Genomic DNA, 17,621 nt, shown 5'->3' with positions numbered 1-17,621 from the left:
TTTTGACTGTGGCCTTCATTCGCGCTGAGCAGCTGGCCAGATGTTGGACGCGGAGCTGCTGTCGCTGACCTCGGTGCTGAACACGACGTCAGATGAACCTGCGCTCACCACAGGAGACACGATACAGCCTCACTCCTCTTTGATTTATTGAAGCAACTCCAAACACCCACCTCTGCTCTCTAAACTTAAGTCTTTTTTTTATTTTTCCGTCCGCTCTCTCTCTCTCTCTTTCTCTCTCTCCCTCTCTCTCTTTTGTTGTTGTTGTTGCGGAGACAGATCCATATCGCTCTACGACGCCGGGCTATCAATTTCACTCCTTTTCCTTTTTTCGTCGTGATGGCACTGTGCGTGGCTACTGTACGCCAGGCAGGAGATGAGTTGGTGGTGGATGGAGGCGCACAGCTCGTCTGAGTCCCCTTTGCATGAAGGTGTAATCGCGCTTTCATTGTGAAAAACCCAGACGCGTCTGTCGGATCGCCGCCTCTCTGGACTCACATTTACCACAACTTGGTTTTGTTGTTTTCCTCGTAGCCGCTGCAGTCGGCTGTCCTGCGCCGTAACATGACGATCGATTAAGCAGTAAAATAATATTAAGAAAACAGGCCTATACATAGAAACTGGATATGGAGTCAGTGAAGACGAGAGCCGCGGCGGGGGTGAAGGAATTTGCGGGGAAGACCCTGGGTCATATGTACAGGTAAGGACGTGACATTTTTACCAGCCTGATTGGCGTTTGGTAATTTCTTGATGTTACAGTGTGATTATTTGGATGCTGTGTGTGTGTGTGTGTGTGTGTGTGTGTGTGTGTGTGTGTGTGTGTGTGTGTGTGTGTGTGTGTGTTTGTGTCTACAAGGCCACCAAAAACTGTTCTACAACTTACAGGGATCTTTATAGTCACGCCTCTAGAAGTGAGAGGAAAATTATGCAATCGTGTGTGTGTGTGTGTGTGTGTGTGTGTGTGTGTGTGTGTGTGTGTGTGTGTGTGTGTGTGTGTGTGTGTGTGTGTGTGCGTGCGTGTGTGTGTGTATGTGTGATGGTATTGGCAGGGGTTTCTTTGGAAGAACCTAAATGCCACTGGATGCGAGCGTGATGCAGGGCCTGTATGCCTGAATCTCATTAGCAGACGGATTGTACACTACAGGACGTGAAGGCCACGCGCGTATTTTTTGTGTTTCATTCAAAAAAAAATTTAGTGTCTCCCATATTATCTTGAAAACTAGTGACGCACATCCAATGATAAGCCGTGCCTCATAATAATTACAATCCATCTGTTTGCCTATATGATACCATACATGGATTTTTCTCTTCTGTAGACATGATCCTGCTAGTTTCTGTATCTGCAACTGAATAAATAAAAATTTGAAGCTATGTTTAGATAATTCACTTGTGAATTATCGTTAATGTATTTCAAGCGTTTGTGGGAGAACTGTTTCACAAAGTAATAAATTCCTTCAACTCTGCAGATGAAATACAAATTTCAAAAGGCCTTATGATCAGAAGAAGTTTGGTTACAATGAGTCTTTCTGTAAAAACGCAGTGGATTTATATCTCCAGAGGCCTTTGATTTCACTGCAATTCATTCACTAGTTTGCATTTTATTCGATTCTTTTTCCACCATAATCAATCAGCCCTGTTGTTTTGTATTCATCATTTGCAGACACAGGGATTTAGATGTTTCGATTTTTATCATTTTATGTCCTGAATTGGGACAAACGACGCATGGTGAGTAAATGTGAGGTTCCTGAGGGGGGACAAAAAAGGAAAAAAAGACTTTGAGGAATGCCCACAGACGTGTGTCTGGAGGCTGGAGCTGCTGCTCGGTCCCGTGAATGCTAATGAGTGTGAAAGTGAGCGGGCTGCTGCAATGCGGTACCGGGACATATTCGCCTTTTTTTCAAGCTCTACATGAGAAGTGTGTTTTTTTTTTTTTTATTATATTGTTTTCTTCAGCGCACATACAGGTGCACATATTTGGGTTTAATTCGTTGTTTATGTCTGTTTGAGTCATCTTGACTTGAATCTCACAGATGTGATGCTCACAGTGTGAAAATCAGTAAGAAAATACAGTATAGAGGCCTCACCACTTGTGCTGCTGCATGTGGTGATTCTGCAGGAGTTACTTGTTGTGTTTTCTTCACTGAGATGATGCAAGAAATCCCAGATACTACAAACCACACGAGCTCCATAGCATCCATTTCAAATAGAATATTAATGACATAAAAATGAAAAAGGCCTCCATAGAAATATTTTCCATTGGGAGAAATTATTCGGTTTTGGGGGGGGGGCGTTATCTCATGTGATGTCACTTGATTGGGGGACTCTTTACTAGACAGTGTTGTGCTCACCTGGCTGTTGCAGGGTGGTAGAGAGGAAACAGAAAACCGGGGAGGTGATCGAGCTGACGGAGGATGGGCGTCCCCGGGAGGCCGCGGAGAAGAAACCCCCGCTGTGCGACTGCAACTGCTTCGGTCTGCCGCGCCGCTACATCATCGCCATCATGAGCGGCCTGGGCTTCTGCATCTCCTTCGGTATCCGGTGTAACCTGGGCGTGGCCATAGTGGGCATGGTCAATAACAGCACCATCCACCAGAACGGGAAGATCATCATCAAAGAGGTGTGGCAACAGCACGAGAGCACCTCCTGACGTAAAAAACGACGTAAAGCATGGCTCGAGACATGAGACACCTGATCGTTATTTTATCAAGAAAAAAAAAAGAACAAGCATGTGTAAAGGCCTACTTCCTTATTAGGCCTTGTAATCATTTTAGAAATCTTGATGATCCCCAATAATCATGCTGATGAGCTTTCGCAACGTTTAAGCTGATATTTGTGAGTAAGAAACCCTTTAATAGGCCTGTAATATTTTAAATCATGCCCAAAGTGTTAATGCACAAGAGAATTCGTCATATATTATAATGTCAAATAACCTATGTAGTATTTTTTGGATAATACATCATGTAATTTAAAAAAAAAGACAGCAAGTCAAATGCATCTCTGTATCCTGCGTGTATAGTTTTAAACATGTAGAAATGTAAGTAATTGACTTTATTCTAAAATCAACATTTCCTTGACAGCAATATTTGCATAAAGGTCCAGTATATGCTAAATTAAAAGAGACATACATTTTAAAATGATGTTTCTATATGTGAATTCACAGCCTATATATATTTAGGTAAAATGAATGTGTATATGTGATTTTTTGCATTTAGGCCAAATATTCGTCATCTAATCGTCTTGCCTGCACAGCTTCACGTTGGTTGAAAAAAAAACTCTGACAGATCATGTCCATGATGTTGGTGAACAGATCAATGTTGGACTGGATCGAATTAAAACGTTTCAGGCCTTTCAATAATACTAATCAGGCCGTCACGTTTAAATCCTTCTACTCAGAAAAGTACATATTTTTTCGTTAATTTCTTCAATGATATTGAAGAGAAAGAGAAAGAAATGTCTAGCCTCCAGCAGAGGTCATTTATTAATATTCAGCGTCTGTGTTTGCTCGTTTTTATTGGTTTTATTTTCCCCATTAGAAAGCCAAGTTCAACTGGGATCCAGAGACGGTGGGAATGATTCACGGATCTTTTTTCTGGGGCTACATTGTGACGCAAATCCCGGGAGGATACATATCCTCCAGACTGGCAGCAAACAGGTAGGCGGCACTCCCCATGAATTACCATAAATACAGCGCAGACACATTCATTTGGCGGAGGAAGCAATGTGATTTTTATGATTTTTGTTTATTAAACTGAACAGTTGGCCTGATCTCCCCTCCCTCCCCCCTTCTCTCCTCCTTTATTGTTTCATTTCTTCGACATTTATGAAATAGATAGGAATCGAAAACGAACACAGACATCCCAATAAATTCAGTTAACAATATTAAAAAAAACCCCAAAACAACGCCAAGGCCAGAAATGAAAAAAAAATGGCGTCATGATTGTCTGAATTATGAACTGAACGAACAATACACAGTTATAGTGTGAGTATATATCAGTGCATAAAGGCAGCAGCAGGCGGTTTATGGCTGATCAGCTGCTCTGAAGTGATGCAGAGCTGCAGGCAGGGCGCCGGGCTGGCAGGCCTGCAGCTCCCGGTGTCAGGGCTTTCTGCCACCTGTTAATGAGCTCCCTGGGGGGAGCCGGGTCTAATCTGTCGCTCTCTCGGGGCATGGAGACCAGACCCTGTCTTGTCGCCAAAAGGCTTTTATTCACACGAGCATTGCCAAAGCGACACACATTATCATTACGTTATATTACATATAGCCTGCTTCAATATGAATATGATGGCGCACATTTTGGGGATAAAATGTTGTAGGATGTGTGTGGACATAAATTGCTTTGTTAATCATTTTAGTAGCAAAAATGAACATGTATGGAGGCAAAATGGTTTACAGGCCTCAGTCTTGATTTCGCAATGACAGTAAACGTTTTCTAAATTTAAAATAGCAAAATAACTATTGGGGCCTATATATTTTTCTTTTTTAAAAAAAGGCTCTATTGCAGCATGGATTTACTCGCTATAGACAGTTTATATCAAGTCCAGGCCAACCTACTGCAAAAAAAAACAAAAAAAAAAACATGTTTGTCCGTCCTCGTGCTGTTGATTGACACGAGGATGTAATCGAATCAATTGGTCTCGTGCCCAACAGTAGTCTCAACCGGATTAGGGCGTGCCCCCCGCGTGCAGATGAGAGGGGCGGGAGGACGTGACAGAAATGGGAAATAGCTCCGTGTTTATGGATGGTTTCTTCCACTAGATCAGCTGCTCCCGCACGATTAAGAAAAAAAAACAACAAAAAAACAAAAACCGCTAAATATAACGTTCTTCGTTTATTCCAATTTTAACAACAAGAACAAAGACGAAACCTTATCCAGTTTACCAGGCTGAAGCTAATAATAAACAATGGCGAGGCGTGTTAATGAAAGTTATTGTAAAATATTGTAATGTAAAAAAATCAATAAAATTCGTAACTATTTGCATCGATTTCAATGTCAAATTAAAATGAAATATGTTTATTATTCATGAAAAACGTATTTCATGAAAACCAGTTAGAGCAAATGGTTGCTAAGCGACAGATATGTGAATGGTGACGGGGCGTTGCTGCGTGAAATATTAATTTCCCCGACGTCACTGGCTCTGGGCCAATCAGAACCGAGGAGGACACGAAATACGAACATATGTGCAATGATGATTAAACTGCACAGATAATTCAAGTGTGACGGCAGATTTGCGTTCAATCTAAAGGAAACAGTAAACAAAAACGCGACTTTGAAAGGCCTTTTAATGTAAACAACAAATCGAATATGTTTCATGGATGTTTTTACTGTAAAGTGTTTTAAAAACCACTTATTAGGCCTACAATAATGTTTTAAAAAAGGGAAAGGTATATTTAATATTTAATAATTAATATTCTAATGTAATATTTCAAGGCACTGTTTCTACTCACTATGGCACAAAGCAAAAAAAAAAATGTCATACGTTAAGTTGACATTAAATAATTATGATGGGAGTTGCTCTATATAAAATGTTATATTTCAAATACATTTCTATCATTTTCAGGGTGTTTGGTGCAGCCATTGTCCTAACATCGACTCTCAACATGTTCATTCCTTCGGCTGCCCGAGTCCATTATGGGTGTGTCATTTTTGTCAGGATATTACAAGGACTGGTGGAGGTAAGAGTAGAGATTCCCCCCACATCAACACCCAAAAGCATCCTGTGGAAGAGAAAATTTTAACATTTTAAGGTGCATTACAACATTTTTTTGAGTCTTTGTCCTCTCTAATAAATTTAGTGTGTGATAAATTTAATGTATTCATGAATACATGTAAAGTATTTAAAGTATTCTTACCATTAATAGACCATAAAGGTGAGCTAGTGCTTAATAGCTATGAATAACAACACTATACTGTAGACTATAAATACAAAGGGACTTCCTACAATCTTTACACAATGAGAAAGCAAAGGAAAGACTATAACATGCATTGGATACTCATCCTGTGGAAATCTGAGACAGGCTGTATTGATCCAGTCCACTACAGTTGAGTGTTTGTAGGATAGTCCAGCCTTTCCTGTCACACTTTGTCTCCAGGATACACAACAGCAAAGTGCTGGTATACAGATACATGAAAAGGGTAATGTTGATATGCAAAAGCACATTAATCCTCTGGCTTTGTAGTGAAACATGACACACAAATATCTGTCAAATGTATATTGTAGCTGATATGCTGATGATCTGTTGTTATGGTGAAGAATAGGCTACAGAAGTCTGACACTAGTGGTTTTATTGCATAAACACATTATATACTGTATGCACATATTACAGAAATAATCAAATGTGAAGGTAAAGTTGTTGGTGGGCATCGTGTGTCTAATTAGAAGATTGTTTTTTAGGAGGTGGGTGAGGCCATGATGGTTAATCAGTAGGCTAGCATCAGATCTTTAATGAAGGTTTAATGATAGTTTTTATACATTTTGAGGAGAATAAATGAAATTAATCTAATATTATACTCTCAATATTTCATCCCCCACAAGAGCATATAGGCAAAGCACCGCTCTCCTAAGAAAGTCGATACAGATTGTGTTTTGCGTCTGCACAGTTTGTTCAAATTAGTGGCTGATGAACATTTAATAGCTGCAGGGCTGCTTTGCTCCATGAACAGCTCATCAGGTCCTCTTTGCTCATGGCACTGTGCAATTTGTTCATGTTAATTACACAGGTGAAAATGTTAATATTTGTTAGTTATTATCTCAGATATCTGTTGGTTCATGACTAAAAGGACATTCCCTTGTAGAGTGTTTGTATATCCTCAAAAGCTCAAAGTCACCCAGTAATACAACAGGCAAGCAAGGTAGAAGAGCATTTGGTAAAATTTCACTTGTCGTGACTAAAGGGCATTGTACTCCACTCTATATTGCATGACAAAAATGCATACAGTAAAATGTTTATATTTATATTTGCTATTGGGTTTTTGAGCCATTATTCATTGACACAATACAGTGTTGGATCCATCAAAAACAGGTGCAAAGTAATGCATGTACAGGACCTATAATAAATTAATTGTACAAAACTGCAATATATATTTTTATGTTTAAACATTAGAAGGTTGGATTCGAAGCATTGTGCTTCAGGGAATCAATCCCTGTAATGGCTCCTAGGACGCCACAAATGGCTGACATGGAGCACTGACCATGTTCATGATACATTTCCCAAACACACCGTGTCTATCAGGAAGAACATTCCCAGTTTAAAGTATAGGTTCACAATTTTTCAAGTCTAACAACATTCAGGTGACCAAATGAACAATGAACAGGTTTTGCTTACTGTGATCGTTCCTCCTGTTCACACTGACCATTAGAAGATCTTCTCTAAATGTGCTTACAATGTAAGTAATGGACAAACTCCACACTCCTCATTTGGGCAAAAATGTATTTGAAAGGTTACCTGAAGATAATATGAGGCTCCAGTCATCTGAGTTAGTCAAATAAAGTGGATATCCTCCACAGTCAGTTGTTTTCCTGTTCAGCTGCAGCGGAAGGGTCGTAACAAAAACAGGGAAATTTTCAAATAGGCCTACATTTTTGCACAGAAAGAGGCCTGTGGATTTTGTCCCCCATCACTTACATTGAAAGTACATTATGAAGGGATCTTCTAATGTTCAGTATGAACAGGAGGAATGATTACAGCAAGAAAAACATGTGTCTATGTTCATTTGGGCATTTGACTATTGTTTTAGGACAGACTTGAAAAATTGTGAACCTATCCCTTAACTCATATCTCTTTAACATAAATTAATACAGACTGATGCTCTGTGATGTTTAGGGAGTCACCTACCCAGCTTGTCATGGCATCTGGAGTAAGTGGGCTCCTCCGCTGGAAAGGAGTCGTCTGGCCACCATCTCTTTCTGTGGTAAATATTTATTTTTCATGCGATTGGCTTTCATAGATTTATTTAAGATGCCTGAGGTCAACAACATGTTTCCCTTCAACTGCTTTGTCTCTGTTTCTCAGGCTCTTATGCTGGTGCTGTGATTGCGATGCCTCTGGCTGGGATCCTGGTTCAGTATTCAGGCTGGTCCTCAGTCTTCTACGTCTACGGTAAGATTGATTGATGAGGGTTTGCATGTGATAAGTATGTGTATTGTTTAGTATACCCAAGAGAATATTTCTGTGTTGACATGATTATAAAGGAGTATAAATGTCTTGAAATATGTTTTGGTTAAGTGTTTTGAAGCTTAAGAGTTTGACTGTCAGAGAGTCCAGTGAAAGTCAAATGGATTTATCCCGGCAGACTGTGTATTGATTTCCTCCCCCTGATGTTTTGGTGTGTCAATAAATAACCCCCCATCTTTTTCTCTGGACTGGATGCAGTTAGCCTTCCTGTCTGGGTTTTATTCTCTCAGGCATTTTGGAAAGATCAGGCTGCCAAACACATACTGTGTGCATACTGCTGAGGTCAGAATTGATGCGGCACATCTGCAATTATTTAAAATCACGACTTCTATCTGTCTGTGATATGCAGGGTGCTTCGGCATATTATGGTACATGTTCTGGATCTTAGTGTCTTACGAGAGCCCTGCTGAACATCCGACCATCACTGATGAGGAGCGCTGCTACATTGAGGAGAGTATTGGAGAGAGTGCCATGCTAATGGGTCCTACTGAGGTGAGGGGAAAAAATAACAACTAGCCAACAAATATAATTTACTTCACCCAGTACTCTTTGTTTATAAATCCCCTGTGTTATAAAGGATACCAAGCTACAGTTTCATCAACCATTTAAAGCCAAAACTTAAAGAAATCCTCCCATTAAATTAGATATTGTGATCTGAGAAAAGGTCACTTCCATTCAAATCTCCATCACTTTATACTTTTATCATACTCTGCTATAAAAAATAAATGTATTGTGATTATTATTATTATTAGAAATTCAAGACCCCCTGGAGGAAGTTCTTCACCTCAATGCCTGTCTATGCAATCATCGTGGCCAACTTCTGCAGGAGCTGGACGTTTTACCTGCTGCTCATCAGCCAGCCTGCATACTTTGAGGAGGTGTTTGGCTTTGAGATAAGTAAGGTGGGTCTACATCAACAGTTATGTGGTTCATAAACAATGTGTTCAAATGCAATGGAAAAAAACCCACTCAAACACACAACTATGGTTGCTAGAGGTTTTCGGGCATGTGACATTTTGCTCTTGGACTGAATCGCTAGCAAAATCAATGGCGGTTCAACTGTTGGCCTGTGGGTATTTGTCATGAACTGATACATTACGTAACAAGGCATGATGAAAAAGGTTTTGATGTCACAAATTATTTGACATTGATAGAAACAATCAGATGTGTTGCCAACAGCAGGATAAGAAAACCAGTGAATACATCAAATGGCAACTTTTCTGTTTGATAGTGTTTTAACTCCTTTAAAAGCAGAGAAAATAAAACAAAATATATCATTAAACTAGCAATATTTGAAGTCTAATAGAAAATATATTGCAATTACACATGATTTGGTTGGTTTCCTGTATGTGGCTTTAGGTCGGCATAGTGTCTGCCCTGCCCCATTTGGTGATGACCATTATTGTGCCCATCGGCGGCCAACTGGCCGACTACCTGCGCAGCAAGAACATCCTGTCAACTACCAATGTCAGGAAAATCATGAACTGTGGAGGTGAGAAGTCTGAGCTGAGGATGAAATATAATTTTCCACACCTCTCTCTGCACAGCGGCAGGGTGTTGCGGTCACGGTGTTAGATCCATATTGTTTATTTTTTTAGCTGGTCTTCGCCACATGGTGACCAGATGGGCTAAAGTCGAGATAGTTGCACTTGTATTTTTGTAAAAATCTATCTGTTCAATACTTGTACACAAGTTGCCTCACTAATGTTGACTGTGCATTGATTTCATATCTGTCACTTATGTAATTGAGTGCAGACCGTGTATCATGCTTAATTCAATTGGCACTGTGATGGCCAACAGCCCGTGGGCTTTGTGTATTTCTGTGTGTGTGTATGTATGTGTGACCTGCTGTCTGTCTCTGTTAGGATTTGGCATGGAGGCCACATTGCTGCTGGTGGTAGGATATTCCCACAGCAAAGGGGTGGCAATATCCTTCCTGGTGCTGGCAGTGGGCTTCAGTGGATTTGCTATATCAGGTTAGTAGAAGTAAAACATATTTTCAGTCTCTCAACCATAAATATGGTTTATATACAATTTAGCGTATTATATTCTGTAGTTGAAATCTAGTTGGATTTAATTGTGTGGTTAACTATAGTTTTCACTACAGAAGGGTTAATGGATTTGGTGTCTAAGAGAAGGATAAATCACATTTGAAGTGAATAAGGATGTGAATGTGTAGAACATCTTTCACAAAACCAGTAGTTTTTCTGTGCTTTTTCATGGCACAATTTTGAAAATTAGTAGTTAGTAATTTGTAAGGAAAGCGAGCAATGACATTCAAAAGTATAGTTAAAGATGCAGTGTGTAGAATTTAGTGGCATCTAATTCAACAGACTTGGCAGAAATGGAATATAATATATGTTTTCATTAGTGTATAATCACCTGAAAATAAGAATCGTTGTGTTTTCGTTATCTTAGACTTATATCTACATAGGGAGCGGGTCCTCCACAGAGCCTGCCGTGTTGCACTGCCATGTTTCTACAGAAGCCCAAAATGGACAAACCAAACACTGTCTCTAGAGAAGGGCTTTCACACTTTTCATGAGTTTTGCAGCCAAAGTAGCTTCTCCTACAAGGAAGGGGAGGGTGAGGGGGAGGGGTATTCAGTGGGTTGCAATCTGCAACCTCACCACTAGATGTTACTAAATCCTACACACTGGTCCTTTAAATAGTTTGACATTTTGACAGGCTTTAGATGAGAAGGTTGATACCACTCTCAAATCTGTCCAGTAAATATGAAGCTAGAGCCAAGAGATAGTTAGCTTAGCTTAGCATAAATCACTGGAAACAAGACCTTCTGTCTGAAGGTAAAAAAAACAAAAACAAAAAACATCCAGTTGTGATTTTAACATGCAGTTACATGCCAGACTAGTCCCTGGCAGATAGCAGCAAAATTTATAGTCCAGCACCTTTTGACCTTTGGACAGAGCCAGGTTAGCTGTTTCTCCCTGCTTCCAGTCTTTATGCTAAGCTAGGCTAACTTAACTAGGCTAGCTAGCAGTCTGTAGCTTCATATTTAGCGTATCAATCTTCTCATCTAACTCTCTGCAAGAAAGTGAACAGGCGAATTTTCCAAAATGTCAAAGTTTTACTTTAATGTAGTAGTTGATAGCAGCCTTTACCTCCACTGGTAATATTGGTCCATAATATTTAACCTCTGCCTCTTGGGTATTCATCAAAATTGTTTTTCAGTTCCTTTTTTTCCAGTCACAAAATTACAAAGTTTGTGGAGAACCTAAATTGTTTTGTGTTGTTTGGTTTGGATTCTGGTTCAGATTGATACAGCATAAGGAAATAGAAAACATTATACCCTAAAAAAAAATAAATTGCTTTGTTTGCATGCCATCCTCTGATCATCCAAGACTGGATAGTAAAACAGTCTGTATTTTCTGTCCAGACTCTTTGGCAGGCTGCTATAAGGGAGGGAATCGTAAAACATGGTTGCAATGTATTTGAAATTAAACACAATTTTGATGAACATCCCAGTTTCATCTGATAATATGATATTGCAGATGATGTAGATTTCTATTAAATTTTGTACTGCTGGCACTTTAATGCTTTTATTTTCTGTGAATTTACATTTACAACAACTTCCAATATCCATCCAGATAACACCAGTATTGCATTTAATCAATTATAATGGCTGTGTAGCTAAAAACTTCATCAGAGGGATATGAGAATTTATTTTTTGAACTTTTACACGAAATGGCAAATGAACCTGTAAGCCTTCTTCAGCCATTCAATCAACAGATCCTTTCATGTTAATGCTTAGTTACAGGGGATGCAGAGGTCTGTGACTGCATGAGTGCAAAATCAGATTCTTGCCTGTTGTTCTTGAGCCTTCTCCTGGAGTGTTTAATAATTCAGTACTAGCTGTCTCGGGGGGATTTGCCAGGCAGGCACCGCACAGCAGCCAGCGAGGACACTTACTCATTCAGCCAGTCAGGGTGGGGGAGGATGTGTGGCGAGTTACGGACTGCCTATATCTGCAACAAGATGGTCACCATTTGTGCAGCTTTCATCTACAACTGTGTCCTTTTTCTGTTTCTTTTGATACATATTGTCACAGTATTTCCCTCCATTTGAATCTGGTTACCAAAACTCACAAAGATGAAAATATTTCATTTTTTAAACTTTTTTTTTTTGCTTTATCAGGCTTCAATGTCAATCACTTGGATATTGCTCCCCGCTATGCCAGCATCCTCATGGGCATCTCCAACGGTGTGGGTACCCTGTCTGGGATGGTGTGTCCACTGATTGTTGGTGCTATGACAAAAAACAAGGTAAGGGCTTTCTCCATCAGACTCCAAACATGGCAGTAAATAAAACACTTTCATTTCATATATAGGAAATATAAAGCAAATTGATCAATCAAAACATTTTTTGGTCTCAGCTGCACTTTTGTCTGTTCAAGTAATGGCCACACCTATGTTGAATATAACTGACACAGTAATACATTTATAGCTTAAAAAACAGACACGGAAGGTTTAATAATATCTGAAAATGATGTATTACTAATACTCATGGCAGATTATAAAAGGTTGTTAAAGTGACAGATTAAGTGATACTAAATGTTGTACAGTAAGTATATAGAAGTATTTACTATTTATCAAAAATTCCTGTAGCCACTGATGTATAGTTGTGTTAGAGTTTTTGTTTCTCCTGTGACTTTCATGTTTTTTAAATCACCTCATCTCACACTGTCTGATAGTATCACATATATTGCTTATCAGCCTATTCATTCAAACTCAAGACTCCTTGAAAATATCCTTGACATCTTGAGCATCATTTTATACATATTTCCCCAAAAGTCAGCTTCATGCATCTTTGGAAACTTTGGGATCTCTACTAGAATTTTAAAATTAAGTTTTTATGGATTTGAGCAATGTTTGGCTGCACAGCAGAAGTTTCTAATGACTGACTGACTGGCAGACTGATGCTTGTTAAGGGTTTAGAAACAACACTTTCTTTCCTCATCCTTCCTCCTCAGACTCGAGAGGAGTGGCAGTATGTGTTCCTAATTGCCTCCATGGTGCATTACGGGGGTGTGGTGTTCTACGGCCTCTTTGCATCAGGAGAAAAACAGCCGTGGGCCGACCCCGAACTGACCAGCGAGGAGAAGTGCGGCTTCATTGACGAGGACGAGCTGGCAGAAGAGACAGGCGACATCACTCAAAATTATGGCAAGTCGTACGGCGCCACCACGCAGGTGAATGGCGGCTGGGCTGCCGGCTGGGAGAAGACGGAGGAGTATGTCCAGGAAGAAGCACAGGGAGGAGGCTATGGATACAGGCAGGATGAGGGATACTCTTAGACCAAACATTTCTTGAGTATGCATCAGTTTAGTCATAAAAAATATCAACAAATGAGAAACAAGAAAAAGAGCTACAATCCATCGTTGTATTGTTTGCACAAATTCTAAAAAATCTAAAAAAGTATCAACTTAATGTAAAAATTACTAAAATATATAAAAATCACTAAAAGATATTTGATTAATAGAGGTGTAACACATATCAAATTGGCAGTCTGTAAATGTATTATTATGCATATTGATGATAGATATATTTATTTGGAGTGCAATCGTGTGTAAACGTAAACATTTTCATCCCATCAGCCGAGGCTTCCTGACTACACTGAAGCCTTGATGGTTACAGAGAAGCAGCCCATCAGAACCAACCCCTTATTTATCAAATTAACTGGTTCTTGTTACAGTACAACGTCCGACAAGCCAGCCATTACAGTGTATAAACATGTCACTGCACAGCATTGTGAACAGAAACTAGACACTCTGTTGATATAGATTGTACTGTATCTCTCCTGAATGCACTCAGAGTAGTGTGTCCTTTAAATGCACAATATGATTGTTTTTTTTTTTCTTATCACTGGCTTCTGTGTGTGTAAATCTAAGTCCTTAACATGTAGGTGACTTGGTGTAGAGATTTGACGAGTGGCATAGTGATGACTGTATAAAAGGTTAAAAAAAAATGTCTTAAAAATGTTTGCTACATGTCATTTTGTAACACGGTACCTCTGCAGCTGAGAGTATGATTTTAGCATTTGTAGCCCAACACATCTCAGCAGTGTAGTGCAGGAGTAAAGCCATTTTCATGATTACTGTCAAGCCACTAAAAGCATTTGTTGAAAGATTTGTCTCAGATAAAACATATATGACAGAGATAACTACAGGTGCACAAAGTAAAGATCTATAAGAGTTTACAGATTAAATGTTGTTAGACCAAGAGAGTATCAGAGTCTTAATATATTAGAGCAGCACACCTAATGATGTTTTATGAGAGAAAAACATACAGAATATATAAAATAGTGGTATATAAAAATATGGGCAAAGGTATAAGGGAGTAATTTCTAGTTCACATGTTCAAACTATATGAAGATGAATTTAAAATGTCACATGACATGGTAGAAGAGAAGTATTTGAATGTTTACAGATATCAATACTTGGCGTAAAGTTCACCAAAATGGAAGATTTCTACGTATAGTTCTAGAGAAGATACAGTAGGAGAGGCAATCACAGACATGTGCAATTTGGACAAACTGCCATTTGTCCATTTTCATTTCAGAATGGAAGTGAGATGATGATTAAATGAACTATAATGTATATACCTATGAGAATCTGGCAATGAAAAGTTTTTCAGGCTCCTGAGTACAAAATAGTCTGCCTCTAGAATCAGTTTTGTCCTCATTCTGCACTTACACTGACAAGGTCTGAAGGGGGCCAAGTTTGTTTCATTTTTCACTTGTCTGTGGAGATCGTACGTCAGCACTTCACAATATAGATGTGTGTGGATGTGTATTTATGCATGGAACAAAATGAAATTTGTAGTATGTCTTTTTTTTTTTTAATTGTTCCTTTTAGATTTCTTTCACACTTATTTGTCTTTGTCTCAGAAACTGTTACTGATGCTTCAATTTCTTTGCACAATTAACCAAAGCTGAAGAGCAGAGCTGGGTTTTAGCTGGAAGTCAGATGATTTTTTTAAGGTAGTACAGCCCATCAGCAGTGAGGTTCCAGTCTGGACCCCCTCTACCCCCCAAGTGTGCAGGTAGCACCAAACATTACTCAGTGTACAAAGCAATAAATCCATAGTAACAGTTCTGGTCAAATGTCAAACATCATGAATCATCATGAACAGTCATTATGTAACTGTTTTTTATGCATTTGTTCAAAAGTCGTGTTTTTTTGTGATAACAAATGTAGAAAATAAACACTAATACTTGTAAAGAAAAAAACAGAAATATATGTATAAAAATATAGTAATAGAGTCCAACACAAACGTCTTTGACAATAAGAAAATGCAAGGAGTTTGTGACGGGGCTGCTCACCAGATGAGAATGATAAACTGAGCTCCGTTAAAATCGGACGCTCTTCTTCTTCATGTCTCTGTTTTTGTTTAAATGTTGTCTTCATGAACTGTGTGCTGTTGTCCCCCCCCCCCCTCCTCTCTCTCTCTCTCTCTCTCTCTCTATCTATCTATCTCTCTTTCTCTCTCTCTGTTCTCAGTTTTTAGTTTTAAAAATGTTCTTCATCAAGTGGCTGGACCCCCCTTTTCCCTATCTAACCAAATGTACCTCCTCCTTCCTCCTTCCCCTGTACATCCTGATTTCATTGTTGCAACAATATTCATTGACATAAAGGATGAAATCTAAACAGGCGATTCTACATTTTTCAAAAATGACAAATGTGCAACCTGAAGTAGTAAAAAGTTTCCTGTTTTTGTGCCTCTGAAGTTACAGTGTGATTCTATGGCTTCTGTTGCTGTGTAAATTGAGAGGTTTGTTGATGTCAAAATGAAATACTCTCTATCCTTTTTTGATAAAAAAAAGTAAACAAATCTGTGTCCTGAGAGTTTGTATTGACCAAAAAGGAGAATAATTTCACAATACCACTGCTGCTCTGTGTAGTTAATATGCACTGAGTCATTTACTGTACTGTGTATTTATTGTATTGAAATATTGAAAAAAAATGCTTGAAAAATTGGATTTGATTAGGTCTTGAATCTCTCAGGCTGACAAGAAAATACCCCTATTGTATATAGAGTAATGGTTTCTTTATGGGTTTTGGCCCCTTTAAATGTGGATAAAATAGTTTTCCCAGAAAGTCCATTAGTAGCTGTTCTGAAGCTTTTGATTGTGACACACAATCTTCCTCAGCAGATGGAATTTAATCAGTTATAGATGTTCGAATTTATTTTTTCTCCGTTCATGTTTGCTACAAATTGGAGAATGAAATTTGATTCTTTAAGTCTGTAAAATGTACAGAAACTTTAAACTTGAACATCTGCAGTTCCATTACAACTAACTCCCTCTGCTGAGGAAGGCTGTGTGATACAATCCAGGGTCAATGTCTTTATGAAAAAGAAAAAAAAAATCTCACTTCGATTGCACGAAGGAGCTCTGAACCAGCAATATAACCTAAAAGCTGATGAGCACACATCCTAAATGCAGCAGCTGATTTGCAGTTGAAATTCAACCACCCTGCTTGAAACTGTAACATTCACTTTCACATGAATACACCGTTTCTCATTTGGTTTTCTGTATGACATGATTGAGGTAGTTCAGATGGATATTGCTATTCTGTTTTGTGTGGTAAAAATACATTTAATATGCTGCTCATGTGCAGGATGTAACAATGCTATTATGAGGCATGATTGCCAAAGCATGCGCCATGTTAGGTCTTATTTGTTTAATGAGATTGGTCGGTCACAGAGCTTGCTGGGTAATTTCAGCAAATACTCCATACCGTATACACTATATATTTTTTGCAGAATATTTCCCTCTACTTACTTGTCAATACAGAAAAATATGAATTTTGTGAGCCAGGCATTAATGGTTTGCTCTTGAAGAAATTAAACTAGATTAAGATTTCTGAAAAAAAAGAAAACCCACGAGATCAGTGGATAAAACCATTACAGTGGGGTTTTAAGCTAAGAGTTTTCACCACTCCACCAAGGCCACAGGAAGTGCACAGTTAATGGCTGCCCTCCTTCCCTGTCGGTGAAATCAATAGGGTCATTCCCCAGTGTTTGGCTGGACCTATTGACTGTTCTAACCTCTTAATGGAGATGAGAGGGAGGAGGAGCACTTATTGAGCTATTTGGAGGTGTTATTTCGATTTAGGAGCTGACCCCCACCTCCATCAACAAAGCTTCAACACTATTCTCACAGATGATCATCAGGGGAGATACAACTAAACAAAACAATACACCCGTTTCTTTCTTATCATCATCATCAAGTATAATTAAGATAAAAAACCTTCTAAAGGCTGAAGTTGTTCAATGACTCACTGTGCTTAATGATCTACTAAAAGAAAAACATCTAAAGAAATGCAATGGCACAGTGATGGATAACTTTAAACTATAACGAAATTCCAACAACAATGAGTCTAATCTTGTTCTTTGTTCAAAAAACTGTGGGAACTTTTAGACCCTTTCAG

General features: G+C 38.9%; 1 protein-coding gene across 1 annotated transcript; it reads left to right on the top strand.

Annotated features, from left to right (window-relative positions):
* The first annotated feature begins 38 nt into the window (after positions 1 to 38).
* On the top strand, positions 39 to 16,815 carry slc17a6b (solute carrier family 17 member 6b). The gene is made up of 12 exons (XM_067587473.1): positions 39 to 697; positions 2,359 to 2,614; positions 3,531 to 3,649; positions 5,557 to 5,671; positions 7,820 to 7,907; positions 8,009 to 8,095; positions 8,520 to 8,662; positions 8,923 to 9,072; positions 9,530 to 9,662; positions 10,036 to 10,146; positions 12,326 to 12,453; positions 13,161 to 16,815. Exons 1-12 carry the CDS (start codon positions 624 to 626, stop codon positions 13,482 to 13,484), a joined length of 1,728 nt encoding a protein of 575 aa, XP_067443574.1. The 5' UTR covers positions 39 to 623; the 3' UTR covers positions 13,485 to 16,815.
* The last annotated feature ends 806 nt before the right edge of the window (positions 16,816 to 17,621 follow it).

Source organism: Thunnus thynnus, chromosome 1, assembly GCF_963924715.1.
Source record: "Thunnus thynnus chromosome 1, fThuThy2.1, whole genome shotgun sequence".
Lineage (NCBI taxonomy): Eukaryota > Metazoa > Chordata > Actinopteri > Scombriformes > Scombridae > Thunnus > Thunnus thynnus.
The sequence above is the reverse complement of the archived record's forward strand: the minus strand, read 5'-3'. Positions and strand labels throughout refer to the sequence as shown.